Source organism: Homarus americanus, unplaced genomic scaffold, assembly GCF_018991925.1.
Source record: "Homarus americanus isolate GMGI-L3 unplaced genomic scaffold, GMGI_Hamer_2.0 scaffold25483, whole genome shotgun sequence".
Taxonomy (NCBI): domain Eukaryota; kingdom Metazoa; phylum Arthropoda; class Malacostraca; order Decapoda; family Nephropidae; genus Homarus; species Homarus americanus.
The window spans coordinates 6275869-6288648 of NW_024726235.1; the positions used below are offsets into that span (position 1 = coordinate 6275869).

Consider the following 12780-nt stretch of genomic DNA (forward strand, 5'->3'; position numbering starts at 1 on the left):
ACACTCACCACATCATTAAGAATAAGCCTGGTCATCATCACATGTGTCCTTCAAGGCTAAGGGGAACTCTTGTATGTGGAGTGGATATGTCACCATGACTCCCACACAGCTTCTGTGGAGTCTCATGCTGCTTAACAATGTCAAGCTTCACCTCAAAGACCCGGTTGTCTTGGATGCCTTGGTCTTCCCAGATATTTTCAAAGTTACACTGCTCACTTCACATTCACAAAAACAGAGCAAAAGCACTTGTCACAAAGACGGAGCGAACGGTGATAACAAAAACAATGATAGTGGCCGACACTGCTCTCATATACAAAACAGCAGAGTCGATGCACCTTAGTCACAAAAACACAGAAAATATTACTTCACAGTCACCATAACACAGTTCAAGATAAGTACAGTACAATCTATGATGCTGGCCAATAATCATGGAGCCATACGATGGCGGGTTTATGGTCGACAAAGAACCAAACACGGCTGTAGTGCATCGGTTGGCCATGTGGCGGCGCGTGGATAGGCTTACAAGTGAAGGTAAAGATGTGTCGTGCATAGGGTTAAATATTGTTTCTTTACAAAATGTGACTGACTTGATGTAGAAAAAATAACTAGCATTGCTGGAATCCTTGCAAGGCAGCGATTAATCTGAGTACATATACAACCCGTAGTTTGCAATAGAGATAAAAAAAAGCCAACCATTGGAAATCAATGGCTATTCGATAGATATTGTTAAAGCAAGTTGTTTTGCTCGTATATAGTGAGATGGTCTTAATTTTTAGCCATCATTAAAGTGGAATATCATATCTCGAGGTTTACCTGTAATGATAAATAGTGCACAACTACTGTAATTTAATACTGAGAGTCTAAGCACACATCTATCGCGGACATACACAAGAGCTGTATTTATTTACACAAACACTACTGTTCAGTATATGTACAGTTGCAGAAATGTGTTCCTATACCCCTCTGTGGTAACCTCTGTCACCAAATGGCAACATCACACTAGTAGTATCACTATTTATGAATGAATGAGTATTGGTCCTATAACGATGGACATGATTGGTGGATAGGTTTGCTATAGGTCATATAGGTTGGCATTTGTTATAATTAGGTCAAAGAATATAACATGACTGTAAAAAATAAATCTAAAATTGTACTCCAATAGAGAATGCTAGTTTAAATAACATCTGTGTAAAAGATGACCTATCTATACCATAAAGTATGTTCTTTTCACGGTTATCACACATCAGCCGTGCTCATTACGTCTGCACACTGGTGGTGCCAGATATATGAGTACAGTGGTTCCTCGATTAACGAACAAAACTTTGATTAACGAAAGCCTTACGAGAAACACGTTTTGTTGTGCGCATCAGCTGATCAGCTGATCGGCTATTCCGCCAATACAGTAATTGGTTCTATGTTTACATTCGTTTCCAGTGGAGTAAATATCAAGAAGGTTGTGCTTTTTAATATTTTTGGATTTTTTATATTAAAATTATTAGTCATTCAAAAATTTAGTTAATATATTGCTAATATATACAGTACAGGGAACAGTTTTTGTGTGCCAATCAGCTGATTGAATCACCCACCAACGCTTCTCAGTTTAACTTTGTTTACAGTGGAGTGAACATCGAGTTTGGTCTCTTGAATAATTTTGCATTTTTACATTAAAATTATTGGTCATTCTGAAATTTAGTTCACATATTGATAATATACAGTGCAGAAATTATTATGAAACATGAAGAAGGCATTAGAACCAATGCACTCTGTAAAGAATATGGCATGTCATCATTGACTGCCTCTACAATCAGCTCTTTGATATGTAAACAAAACTGCCAGGAATACGACATACACACCTCAAAGTAAGTTAAAATGCAGTATTCTATTGTTTTTTATTTATTATTGTACAGTATACTGTACAGTACAGTACTGTATTTAGTTTATATTTAATGTTTTGTTAATTCTATTACCGGTATGTATACTTTTTCTGTGAGTTGGAACCAATTACCCAATATCCCATTGAAATAATAGATTCGGTTAACGAATGACTCTGTGGAACCAATTGTGCTTGTTAATCGAGGGACCACTGTATGTTAAAAAAGATGAACTCTTCCACACCATCGATGTGAAGTTGATCAAATGTTTGCTGTCAATTTTCTGACAGCCTTTTCATAAACAAAACTAAATGGTCAAGAGTAAGGCATCTACCAAGTATTATGTTTGGAATATGTAAGGTGTTGCTTCAAAGCAGTAGCAGTTCGAATCAGTATCCGACCCTTCCTTTATGATTTGAGGCCAATGAGCCACAACTTGTCATACACCACCCAATATGAGAGGTTAGGAAATACACTATTATGGTGATGAATACATATTTCAGGCAATATGTTGACGGAAATGTATACTGTACTTATCGACAGATTTATAAATTAGTAGAATCAGATAAAGGAAGTGAAGTTATGAGAAACTTGAGTCAAAGAGAGAGTGAGATAATAAACAATATGACCGGATATGCCATACAGTACTTCCTTTGTTATTCCATACAACTCTACAGAAGATACATAAGTGAAACATGTTATGATTAAAAACTCCATTCCTTAACAAATAAGTCACATAGAGTATATGGTGTACAATGACAGTAATATTTACATCATCAGTAGATTAGAAACACCCGTGAGAAATTGTGAATACTGTAAATGGAAAAATAATTAAAACTGCAGCTTATATCAAATAAAATTACTTTAAGCTTATGTATAATGTAAGTTGGGGACAATTCCGTGCATTACACTCAATGTTGTCAATCCACCCTCCGTAAGGTGTGAACCCCGAGTCCATCTCGGCAGTCCGAACCATTCATGAGTGATGGGGAGAGGGAGGCCAGGTGATGACGGGCACTGGTGTGGGAAGGGGTAGGGATGATGAAGGTAGGGGTGTTGTAGGGCTAGAAACATGGGGGAGGGTAAAGGAGTGACCTGTGTTGCTATAGAATGTAGTATTTATTAAGCAAGGATATCTTGAATAAAGATGAAAGCTAAGGGTGCTCCAGTGTTTCCCTTTTCCTGTGTAGTTATATATGTTACTGGTAACAGTTTCCTGAATAGTACCTACTGAAAGGGAGGGTGAAACTCATATGGTGTTTTTATATTATTAATTATCGTTTTTATACATTTAGTACATTTGCCATAGGCTGAAGTAAGTTTTACTGTATCATATGTCTGAAGTGTCTCTGTAGGTGTGAGTGTATTAGGAATTAATCTCGATTTAGCGAACGAGTTAACTAAATCGAGCAAAAATTACGGAAAAAATTCCTTCCACTAAATTGAGAGTTCGTTATATCGGATTCCGTTAAATCAAGAGTATGCTGTACTATAAAACTATAAAATGCTGTACTGTACAAGGGGTCCCTGACTTACGAACACCCGCCGATATAAATGTGGTTAAACTTGAAATTTATAGTATTTTATTTACCTGTTGACTTATTTTTTAATTTCATATACTGTACCCTATACCTGTACAGGTGCTCCTCCACTTAAGAACATTCAACTTACAAACTTTCAGAGATACAAATACCATCACTGAATGGGGTTGCCTGCCAGTACAGGTGTTTAATGTGAATGAGACTGGATTATTTTGAAGAAAATTCCAGATAGAACAAACATTACCTAAGAGGAGAAGAGTGAGCCAGGTTTTAAGGCTGTATTAAAGGGTATAGCTGTACTAAATATCCATAATCTTTTCATTTTTTACAATATGTTTGGTATATACAAGAGTAAAGTTGGACTTACAAACAAGCCTCAGGAACGTAACTCGTTCGCAACTAGAGGAACACCTGTACTGTATTTTGTCATTCTATTTATTATTTTGTCTTAAATTAAGTAATTTTGGATGTATATAAGGACTTATGCTATGATAGTGGGATTTTAAACATTATTCTGTAAGTACGGTATGCACATAGCATGTGTTCCGTCCTCAGGAATGGAACCGGTTCGGAACCCGGGGACCCCCTGTACTGTATACAGTACAGTACAATATTTTCTTTATAACATGGCTTCACAAGCGGGCATTCATGTCTAACTAATCTATTAACATTCTTTTCATCAGTTTTTGAATCAGTGGACAAGGGGCACAATTATGATGTGGTATATCTCGACTTTAGCAAAGCCTTCGACAGAGTCCCCCACGAAAGACTAATAAGAAAAGTGGAGGCTCATGGCATTAAAGGTGATATTCTAAAATGGATTAGGGCGTGGTTACAGGACAGAAAACAGCGTGTGAGCATTAACGGCACTAAATCCCATTGGAGCAACGTCACTAGTGGAGTTCTGCAAGGCTCAGTACATGGACCATTAGTATTTATTATACATACACATAAATGACATAGATATCGGCGTAGACAGCAACATAAGTAAATTTGCTGATGACACTAAAATAGGACGTGTAATTAAATCTGACGAGGACTCCGCAAAACTACAGGAAGATCTAAAAAAAATTTTGAATGATCTGAAAAATGGCAGATGAAATTCAATGTGGACAAATGTAAAGTACTCAGTATAGGAGATGTTGTGGGGTACGGGTTATTTGGGTTCACACTCTGGATGGGATGGAGAAAGGTAACTCACAATATGCTCTCTGTATACATATTGTATTGGATGTACAGTGCAGCTTGGTGCTGGGAAGGCAGCATGGTTACAAGCGTGATGTAGAGAGAGCTGGTTGGTGAGGGTACTCAGAGGAGGACAAGCTTGTGGGTCGCCATGCTCGCTGGCGGGAGCGAGGGCCTCCAGGCAGGAGTGGAGGAGGAGGAGGAGGAGGAGGAGGAGGTGTTGCTTGCTGGTTGGTGTAGGTAGAAAAGAGAGAGGTAGGTCACCACGAGGTCAGGTCTTATATAGCGGAGGTAGGCGTGGCTTAATAATTGACCTCCGTCATGTAAGGCGGCGCTGGTTAACCTAGACCACGAGGCATACACTGGGGAATTCGCGGGGTCGGCTACTCAGCGACAAACAGCGTTTGTAGGGGAGGAATCCACTACAATGTAAACAGGGAAACCAGACACCAGATGAACAACGATATTATTGAAAAAATCCGACTGCGAGAGAGATTTAGGAGTAATGATAAGTAGGAATCTTAAGCCAAGTAAACAATGTGTATTTAATCGAAACAAAGCTAATAAAGTACTTGGGTTCATACAAAGGAGTGTTAGTTACAAGACTAGCGAGGTATATATATATATACTGTACAGTATATATATACAGTAGTACCCCGATTTACGCGGTCAATTGAACCCACAGGGTACCGCGTAAAGTGAAAACCGCGTAAAGTGAACAACAGAACATATGGGATTAATTCCAATAGAGACTGGCCTGAACCCCAAACTCCACTTTTTCCGACACAATACCTATGTTGTAGTAAAAATAATATCTAAATATTATGATGGTATGCTCACACAATTAATATTTAAGAGAAATACAGTCCCAGGTTAATATCCATTCAAATAATGGACTCAAATCCCCCCCCCCCCTCTTCCCAGCTCACTGGCCCCTACCTCTCTGAGAAATGATTGGGTGAAACACTAGATTTTAACGTTTAGTAATAAATAATACCTCAGACTAAAGTTAGGATAATATAATTGACATTTCTGGATTCCTTGCAGGTCAGGGAATATTTTGAATGTAAACTTCATATATTTTGCACAAAAGATAAAATACTTGCTTTGTGTAAACCAAATTATTACATTAGATCTAAAATTTGTATGTCTAATGCAAAATCCATGATGTTTATATTCAAAATGATCATCATATTGTAAGAATTCCAGCAATGTAAATTATATTCTGGTCCAGTAATTTGTATGAATTTTATGAGCTAAAACAAATATCTTCAGTTAATAAAAAAAAAAAAATATTCTTCACGACACTATCTGTCAATCAAAGTACCCAAACTTGCCTCCCCCCCCTCTTCCAACCACTCCAGATGGTCGGTCGGTCCCAACCCTACCCTCCACCCCCCACCTTCCCTCCCTACCAGAGAAATGTTGGGTGAAAAACTAGATTTTAACTTTTAATAATAAATAATACCTCAGACTAAAGTTAGGATAATATAATTGACATTTCTGGATTCCATGCAGGTCAGGGAATATTTTGAATGTAAACTTCATATATTTTTTACAAAAGATAAAATATTTGATTTGTGTAAACCAAATTATTACATTAGATCTAAAATTTGTATGTCTAATGCAAAATCCATGATGTTTATATTCAAAATGATCGTCATATTGTAAGAATTCCAGCAATGTAAATTATATTCTGGCCGGGTAATTTGTATGAATTTTATGAGCTAAAACATATATCTTCATTAAATAAACAAAGAAATATTCTTCAAGGACACTATCTGTCAATCAAAATACCCCACCCTAGCTGGGTCGGTCTCTCCCTCCCTCCCCCCCACCCCCCACCTTCCCTCCCTACCAGAGAAGCTTTGGGAGAAAATAGTAATTTACATTTTTAGTAATAAATAATAACTCGGACTAAAGTTAGGATAATATACAGTAATTGTCATTTCTGGATTCCTTGCAGGTCAGGGAATATTTTGAATGTAAACTTCATATATTTTGCACAAAAGATAAAATACTTGCTTTGTGTAAACCAAATTATTACATTAGATCTAAAATTTGTATGTCTAATGCAAAATCCATGATGTTTATATTCAAAATGATCATCATATTGTAAGAATTCCAGCAATGTAAATTATATTCTGGTCGGGTAATTTGTATGAATTTTATGAGCTAAATAAAAAAAAAAAGTTATACTTCACGCGTATATGAGTAGATGCACCGCGGAAAGTGAAAGTCCGGTTCTGGCAAGGTACCGCGTAAATGAGAAATCGCGGAAAGTGAAACCATGTAAAGCGGGGTAATACTGTATATATATATATATGTGCTCCCCGACTTACGACGGGGTTAGGGACCCAAATCCAGGTCGTAAGTCCGAATGGTCGTAAGTCCGACATAGATAAAAAAAAAAAAAAAAAAAATTTAAATAAAAAATCTACAATTAAATACAGTACAGTAAAAGTAATAAATAATGAGGAATGGATACAGTACAGTGAAAGTAATAAATAATGTGGAATGGATACAGTGTGACTGAGCACTTACCTTTAATGTAGTCAGCTGAATGCACATGGGGCCCCCATAATTTTCTAATTATACATGGAGACTACATTAACTGGAAACGTTTCGGTATAGATAATGCGTGTGTTAATTGAAAATAAAAATAAAAATAAAAAATGGTCACAACTGCGGCGGTCGTAAGTCCCGACGGTCGTAAGTCGGGGACTACCTGTATATGTATATATACACTGTATATAATGTTATGGTAAATATCATAAACACACATAGGCATGGCTAGGTTTATCACAAAGTGATGAAAAGGGTACACTTAATACTGTAGTCCACAAAACATGTAGCTATGCTTTTTTTTATTTGGTCCCCCATCATACGAGTCCGTTTCTCTCACATCAGGACGCCTGAGTCCTCCGTTTTCTCTCTTAATCTTAGAGTGCACCAGAAACTTTACTATTTTTAGTAATGCCACAGAATTTGAAATTGCAACCCCAATTGCAATGGGTTGCAATTGTTGAGGCAACTAGATATGTCTGATTACAGCAAATGTGTTATTGTCAATTTGTAGGTGAAAGATTTTATCCTCAATAGATGTAGGTTAACATTACACCTGTAGGCAAAAAAAGCCTAAGGAAGGAAGCATATTCCTTTAACACATAATATCTGACCAGTATGGGGAGGATCATCGTGTCTCCGTCAGGGGGTCGTGGAGTGGTGGTCCAGCAGGCGTCATGGATTTTTTTATTTGGGGGTCGGGGGGGCACGGACGTATATGCGATCGGACGATGTTCGGTCGGACGTTAACCGGCGCATGACTGTTCCCAAGCGCTTTCGTGTAATTTGCATATATATATATATTTTTTTTTATAATAATTTTGTTGCTTAAAGCCTTATACTGTGTACTATACAGTATGGTATACAATCCCTTGTTACTATCCCTTTCAGATCTGTAGATAGTTCCACTTCCCAGACAGAAAAAAATGGAGACAAGGAAACAGAAGAAAGTGGTTATTCTGATTTTGACAGTACAGCCTCAACTACTACAGAGTCACACAAAGAGAAGAGTGACTTCACTTCTGCCTGGCATTCACTGGCTGACAGTGCTGCAGAAGTTGAACTGCCTAATGGGAAAACAATGAAATCTGTCACTGACTCGCACAAAGCTCCCACAAAGTCAGGTACTGATTTGCATATTACATCAAAAAGGCCAATAGGTGATGCACCCAAAGAGCCATCCGGGAGTCAGGTGAAGCAAAATTTAGGGAGAAGAAAAGTTAGCAAGATGGCAAGGGATAAGGGTAAGAGAATTTTGTATTTTCATATTGTCCTGCAGACTTCTTGAGCAGTTTCATTATTGATATAGAGCAGTAGTTCCCAAACTTTTTACCATGACGCCCCCTTTTGCTTTTTGCGAAGTCCTCACCCCTCCCTCTTATATTTGTGAATGTAAAATCTACATCACACCATAGTTATAAGCAAATTTAATTAAAAAGTCATTAAAAGAGAAGAAATCTAGACTAAAACACACAGTTTGAGATAAATCTTAACATACCGTAACTGAAGATGAGGGAGGATCGGTGGCTGGTAGTGTTGTGCGAGTAGTGTGAGAGTCAAATGAAATGATAAAAAAACGGATAGGGGTGACTGCTATACTTTGGTTTTGCACGGATGTGTGGAAGATTCAAATGGAGACAGAGTTAATCCTGAAAGAGTTTCTTCATTATATTCTTTTTGAGCAAAAAATAGCTAATTTTGGTAGATGGCTTCACACCCCTGATATAGAGTATTCTTTAATTCTATATGTTTTCAGAATCATAAAGTGTAAGTAGGTTTGTAAGGAGTACAGAAATAAGAGAGAGAGAGAGAAAGAGTATGGATACAGTGGTCCCTCGGTTAACGAGCACAATCCGTTCTAGAAGGTTGCTCGTTAACCGAAAAACTCGTTAACCGAAACCATTGTTTCAATGGGTTTTGGGGTAATTGGTTCCAGCTCACCGAAAATTACCTAAATTCAACAAAAAAGGTAGAAAAGTACACTTACTTTGAGGTGTGTATATAGAAGGCTCCTGGATGATGATGCTGATAATGGGGGTGGAGGAGAAGAGAAGGCATTGGGGTGGAAGAGAAGTCACCCCATGGCGCCATTTCACCCATAAAATTTTAGTTCTCTTGGTGTAATTCAAGATTATGCTCTTTAAATCAACACTGCACTGCATTATATATTGTCAATATGTAAAATAAATTTCAAAATGACCAATAATTTGCTTGCAAACACAGAAAAAAGCATTTAGTTGAAGAGAGTCTCAAGCAAGATGTTACCTCCACTGAAAAGACACAAAGACTGACGCCTGTATGGTGTGTTGGCAGGCTGGATGGCATGTTCAATAATTGTTAAAATTACAAAAAAATTTAATTTTAAACTTTTAAAATTATTGAATAGTATATACTTCTTGATATTTGCTAAAATGGAAAGGAATTTAAATCCTAGAACCGATTACTGTACTGGTGGACTAATACTACAGCTGGTGGACTGCCAAATGCAAGCGAAAACATGTTCAGGTCAGCTCGTAAGAAACTCGTTAATCGAGGGATTGCTCGTTAACCGAAGTTAAGAATCTTATGGAAGGTAACTCGTTAACCGAAATCTCGTTAACCGAGGCGCTCGTTAACCGAGGGACCACTGTAATGGAATACTGTATGTTATAGAGCAAGCAGGGTTTTAATTTCAACTTGCTTCTAGCAGAAGTAGCAGCTTCAGTTTATCTACTCATGAAAGAGATATAAGCTGAAATTTTTTTTCATTGGCCTCTAGAATTGTTCATACAGTACTGCAAGATTTTGCATTTCAGATATCAATGTTTTTCAAAGAGGTGGTGACTATTCAACTTTAGAACATAGCATTTTAAACTTACTATTTCACAATACAGTATATTACAATATTTACATCACCCAGTACCACCACCATTTCTTTTGTAATTTAGTTAAAATATGTACAGCCTCCCACACTTCCATCTGCTACAGTCAGCGTTGTCAATCCTCGTCTCTGAGAGTTGTGAACCACGGGAGTATGAACCCACGTCCAAAGCATTCGCTCATGACGTGGAGTGGGGGACCGGAGGCCGGTGTGAGATGATGACGGGGGGGGGTGGGGCTAGAGATGTTCGGCTAGCAAGACTGGATTTTTTATAATTTAGAAGCATAAAATAAGTTAACCTGTTGCTTAATACCATGATTCACTCATTCTGGTTGCTTTGTGCAACCACTGTCACCAGAACAGAACCTCTCACTAACCATATTAACACCACACTCATGATAATGCCCCAAAATTTTCACATTTTCTGCAATGCTTGTTACAATATCTATGTCGCCTTCGCCTTCCCTAATTACAGGGAAAAATGGAAATTAATCCACCGTGCTAGGCATCAGAGGCCATGTAGCACTGCTGTGAGAGGGGAGAGTGCTACCTCTCCCACCTGGGGCGTGGCAGACAAGGTTCTAAATCTTAGCGAGAGTCTTATTTGCTATTTGAACCTGTCAATCTTACTTCACTGAATCCCCAAATGTTCCACTGTATCCTTTTCATTTCTCTGCAAACATTTGCATATTGCCCACTTTTAAATTATGTCCCCCCACATTTCAAGGTCATATTTTAATTTTGTGCCTGTTCATTCGTAAGCATTTTATATTGTTGTTCATTTCCCAAAGAATTGTTTTGCTCAGATAGTACTAACCAGCTCTTAATGGCATACTGCCCACAGGCATGGAAAGCAATGTGTTTGGACTTATAGATGACGATGATCCAACACGAATACTGTATCCCAAAAATTCTTATTGTCTCTCCATGTTTTTTCAAGGGCAAGAGATTAAATTAAGAGAATGCATGCTCTTGATCTGACCAGAAGACTTCTAAATATTGGAATATAAAATACAGTATTGGGAAGAACCTATGGGAAGTAGAGTTCAGCCATCACCATTAATGTTATTCTATAAGTTGTCAACTACTAATTACCTGATGGTTGTAAGTGTTAAATGCCATGTCAGAATCAAGCTATTGAACCTCAAAAGTGGTAATTTCCAGTTGCAGTAGGGTCGGGATATATCGCAAGATAGGGTCCAAGGATGTTTGCTATTTACTAAATACCGATATATAATTACAAGTAATCAACGAGGAAAATAGGGTTAGGTTCTGGAGGACAATAAAAGTGACCAAACTTGACATAAAATGGCACAATCTAAAGTTAGCAAAATATAAATTGCATTGCTGGAATCCTTGCAAGACAGCGAATAATTTTAATATAGTAGACATCATATATTTTGCACAAGAGATAAAAGTTTTAGTCTTTTAGAGTACAGATATACACTACTGTACATTTAAGTACTGTACAGTTTTTCAACTCGTATTTTTTTGGCTATTTAGGGGAGTTTTAGGAATGTTTCTGACTTTATACGGTTTTTGGCTTTATGTGAGGTCCCAGGAACATAACCCCACGTAAGTTGTGAGTCTACTGTTAAATAAATTTATTGCAATATACAGCTCCTCCCCAACTTACGACGGGGTTAGGGACCCAAATCCAGGTCGTAAGTCGAAAATGCTTAAATAATACAGTAGGCTCTCGCCAATAACGACTTCCACAACAACATTTTCGACAATTACGGTAAGTTACAATAGATACCCATTTTCGATAATAACGTCTGGATTCTCTTGAATAACGGAAATTTCGCGGGAAGCGTCCGAGCGCATCAATGATAGCATTTGTTTGCTGCCATGTTGATGACGTAGTTGTCCGGTCTGCCTCACTCTCACACACACACTCAGTGGAATACAGCGCTGCGCCCACTTGTGAGATTTTTGCCTCTATAACCAGTGGTTGTTAGGGCTTCGGTGAGCAATAATGGCTTCCGCATTTTTGCCTGTGGGGGCTAGGGGAGGTGGTGGAGGGAGTGATTTGCCACCTAAATGACTGGGAACTTTTAAAGTGAGGAAATTGAACTGTCCTGAGTCTACAGTGCGAAATATTAAGAGGAACTTAGAGGAGACCAAGAAGAGTTTTGCGCTGGCTAAAAATATTTCGGTAGTGATGGAAATGCGAGGCGAGCTATGAATGATAAAGGCAATAGAAACAGGTTGTTAGTGATAACCGAGCATTTTCTTGTGAAGTGGTTAGCTTGTAGAATGAAAGACAGTGCAAGTGTTAGTGGCCCTCAGATACGGAACAATCATCACACCAAGCACCTCAAAAACTCCCCCAAGCTAAGTGTTATATTACTCAAACTCTTTATTTTGATGATTGAATAACAATTCTTTTTATTTCAGCTAACAAAAAGTGTTAGGAGGGCTTCAAGGGGAAAAAATGGGTGAAATTCTTGTGGCGGCGGCACCAATAAACCCTTTTTACATGTATTTTAATGTCACACAAGTAACGTTTTCGCTAATAACGGTGTTTTTCAGGCACCTATTAAACGTTATTGGTGAGAGCCTACTGTACATAGAAAATCTAAAATGGGTGTCTCTTTTTCTTCTCAGCACCACAAAACTCTCACTTTTAAGCTTGCCAGCCATTTTAAAGTGAATTACAAACGAAAATTTTGTCTATGTACTGACGTTGGGACTCGAAAATACGTCATTTGACAAAATTTTGGTACGACTGAGGCAGGTCGTAAGTGCAGGTGGT

The 12780-nt window shown here is 37.9% G+C and overlaps 1 protein-coding gene across 2 annotated transcripts in view; it reads left to right on the plus strand.

The window, feature by feature from the left end:
- LOC121865481 overlaps positions 1-12780 on the plus strand; it is a gene marked incomplete in the record, with an annotated part of 47954 nt that overhangs the window by 26270 nt on the left and 8904 nt on the right. For both annotated transcript variants that reach the window (XM_042364968.1, XM_042364969.1), the window contains 1 exon segment: positions 8054-8406. In XM_042364968.1, the coding sequence (XP_042220902.1) occupies positions 8054-8406 (353 nt within the window).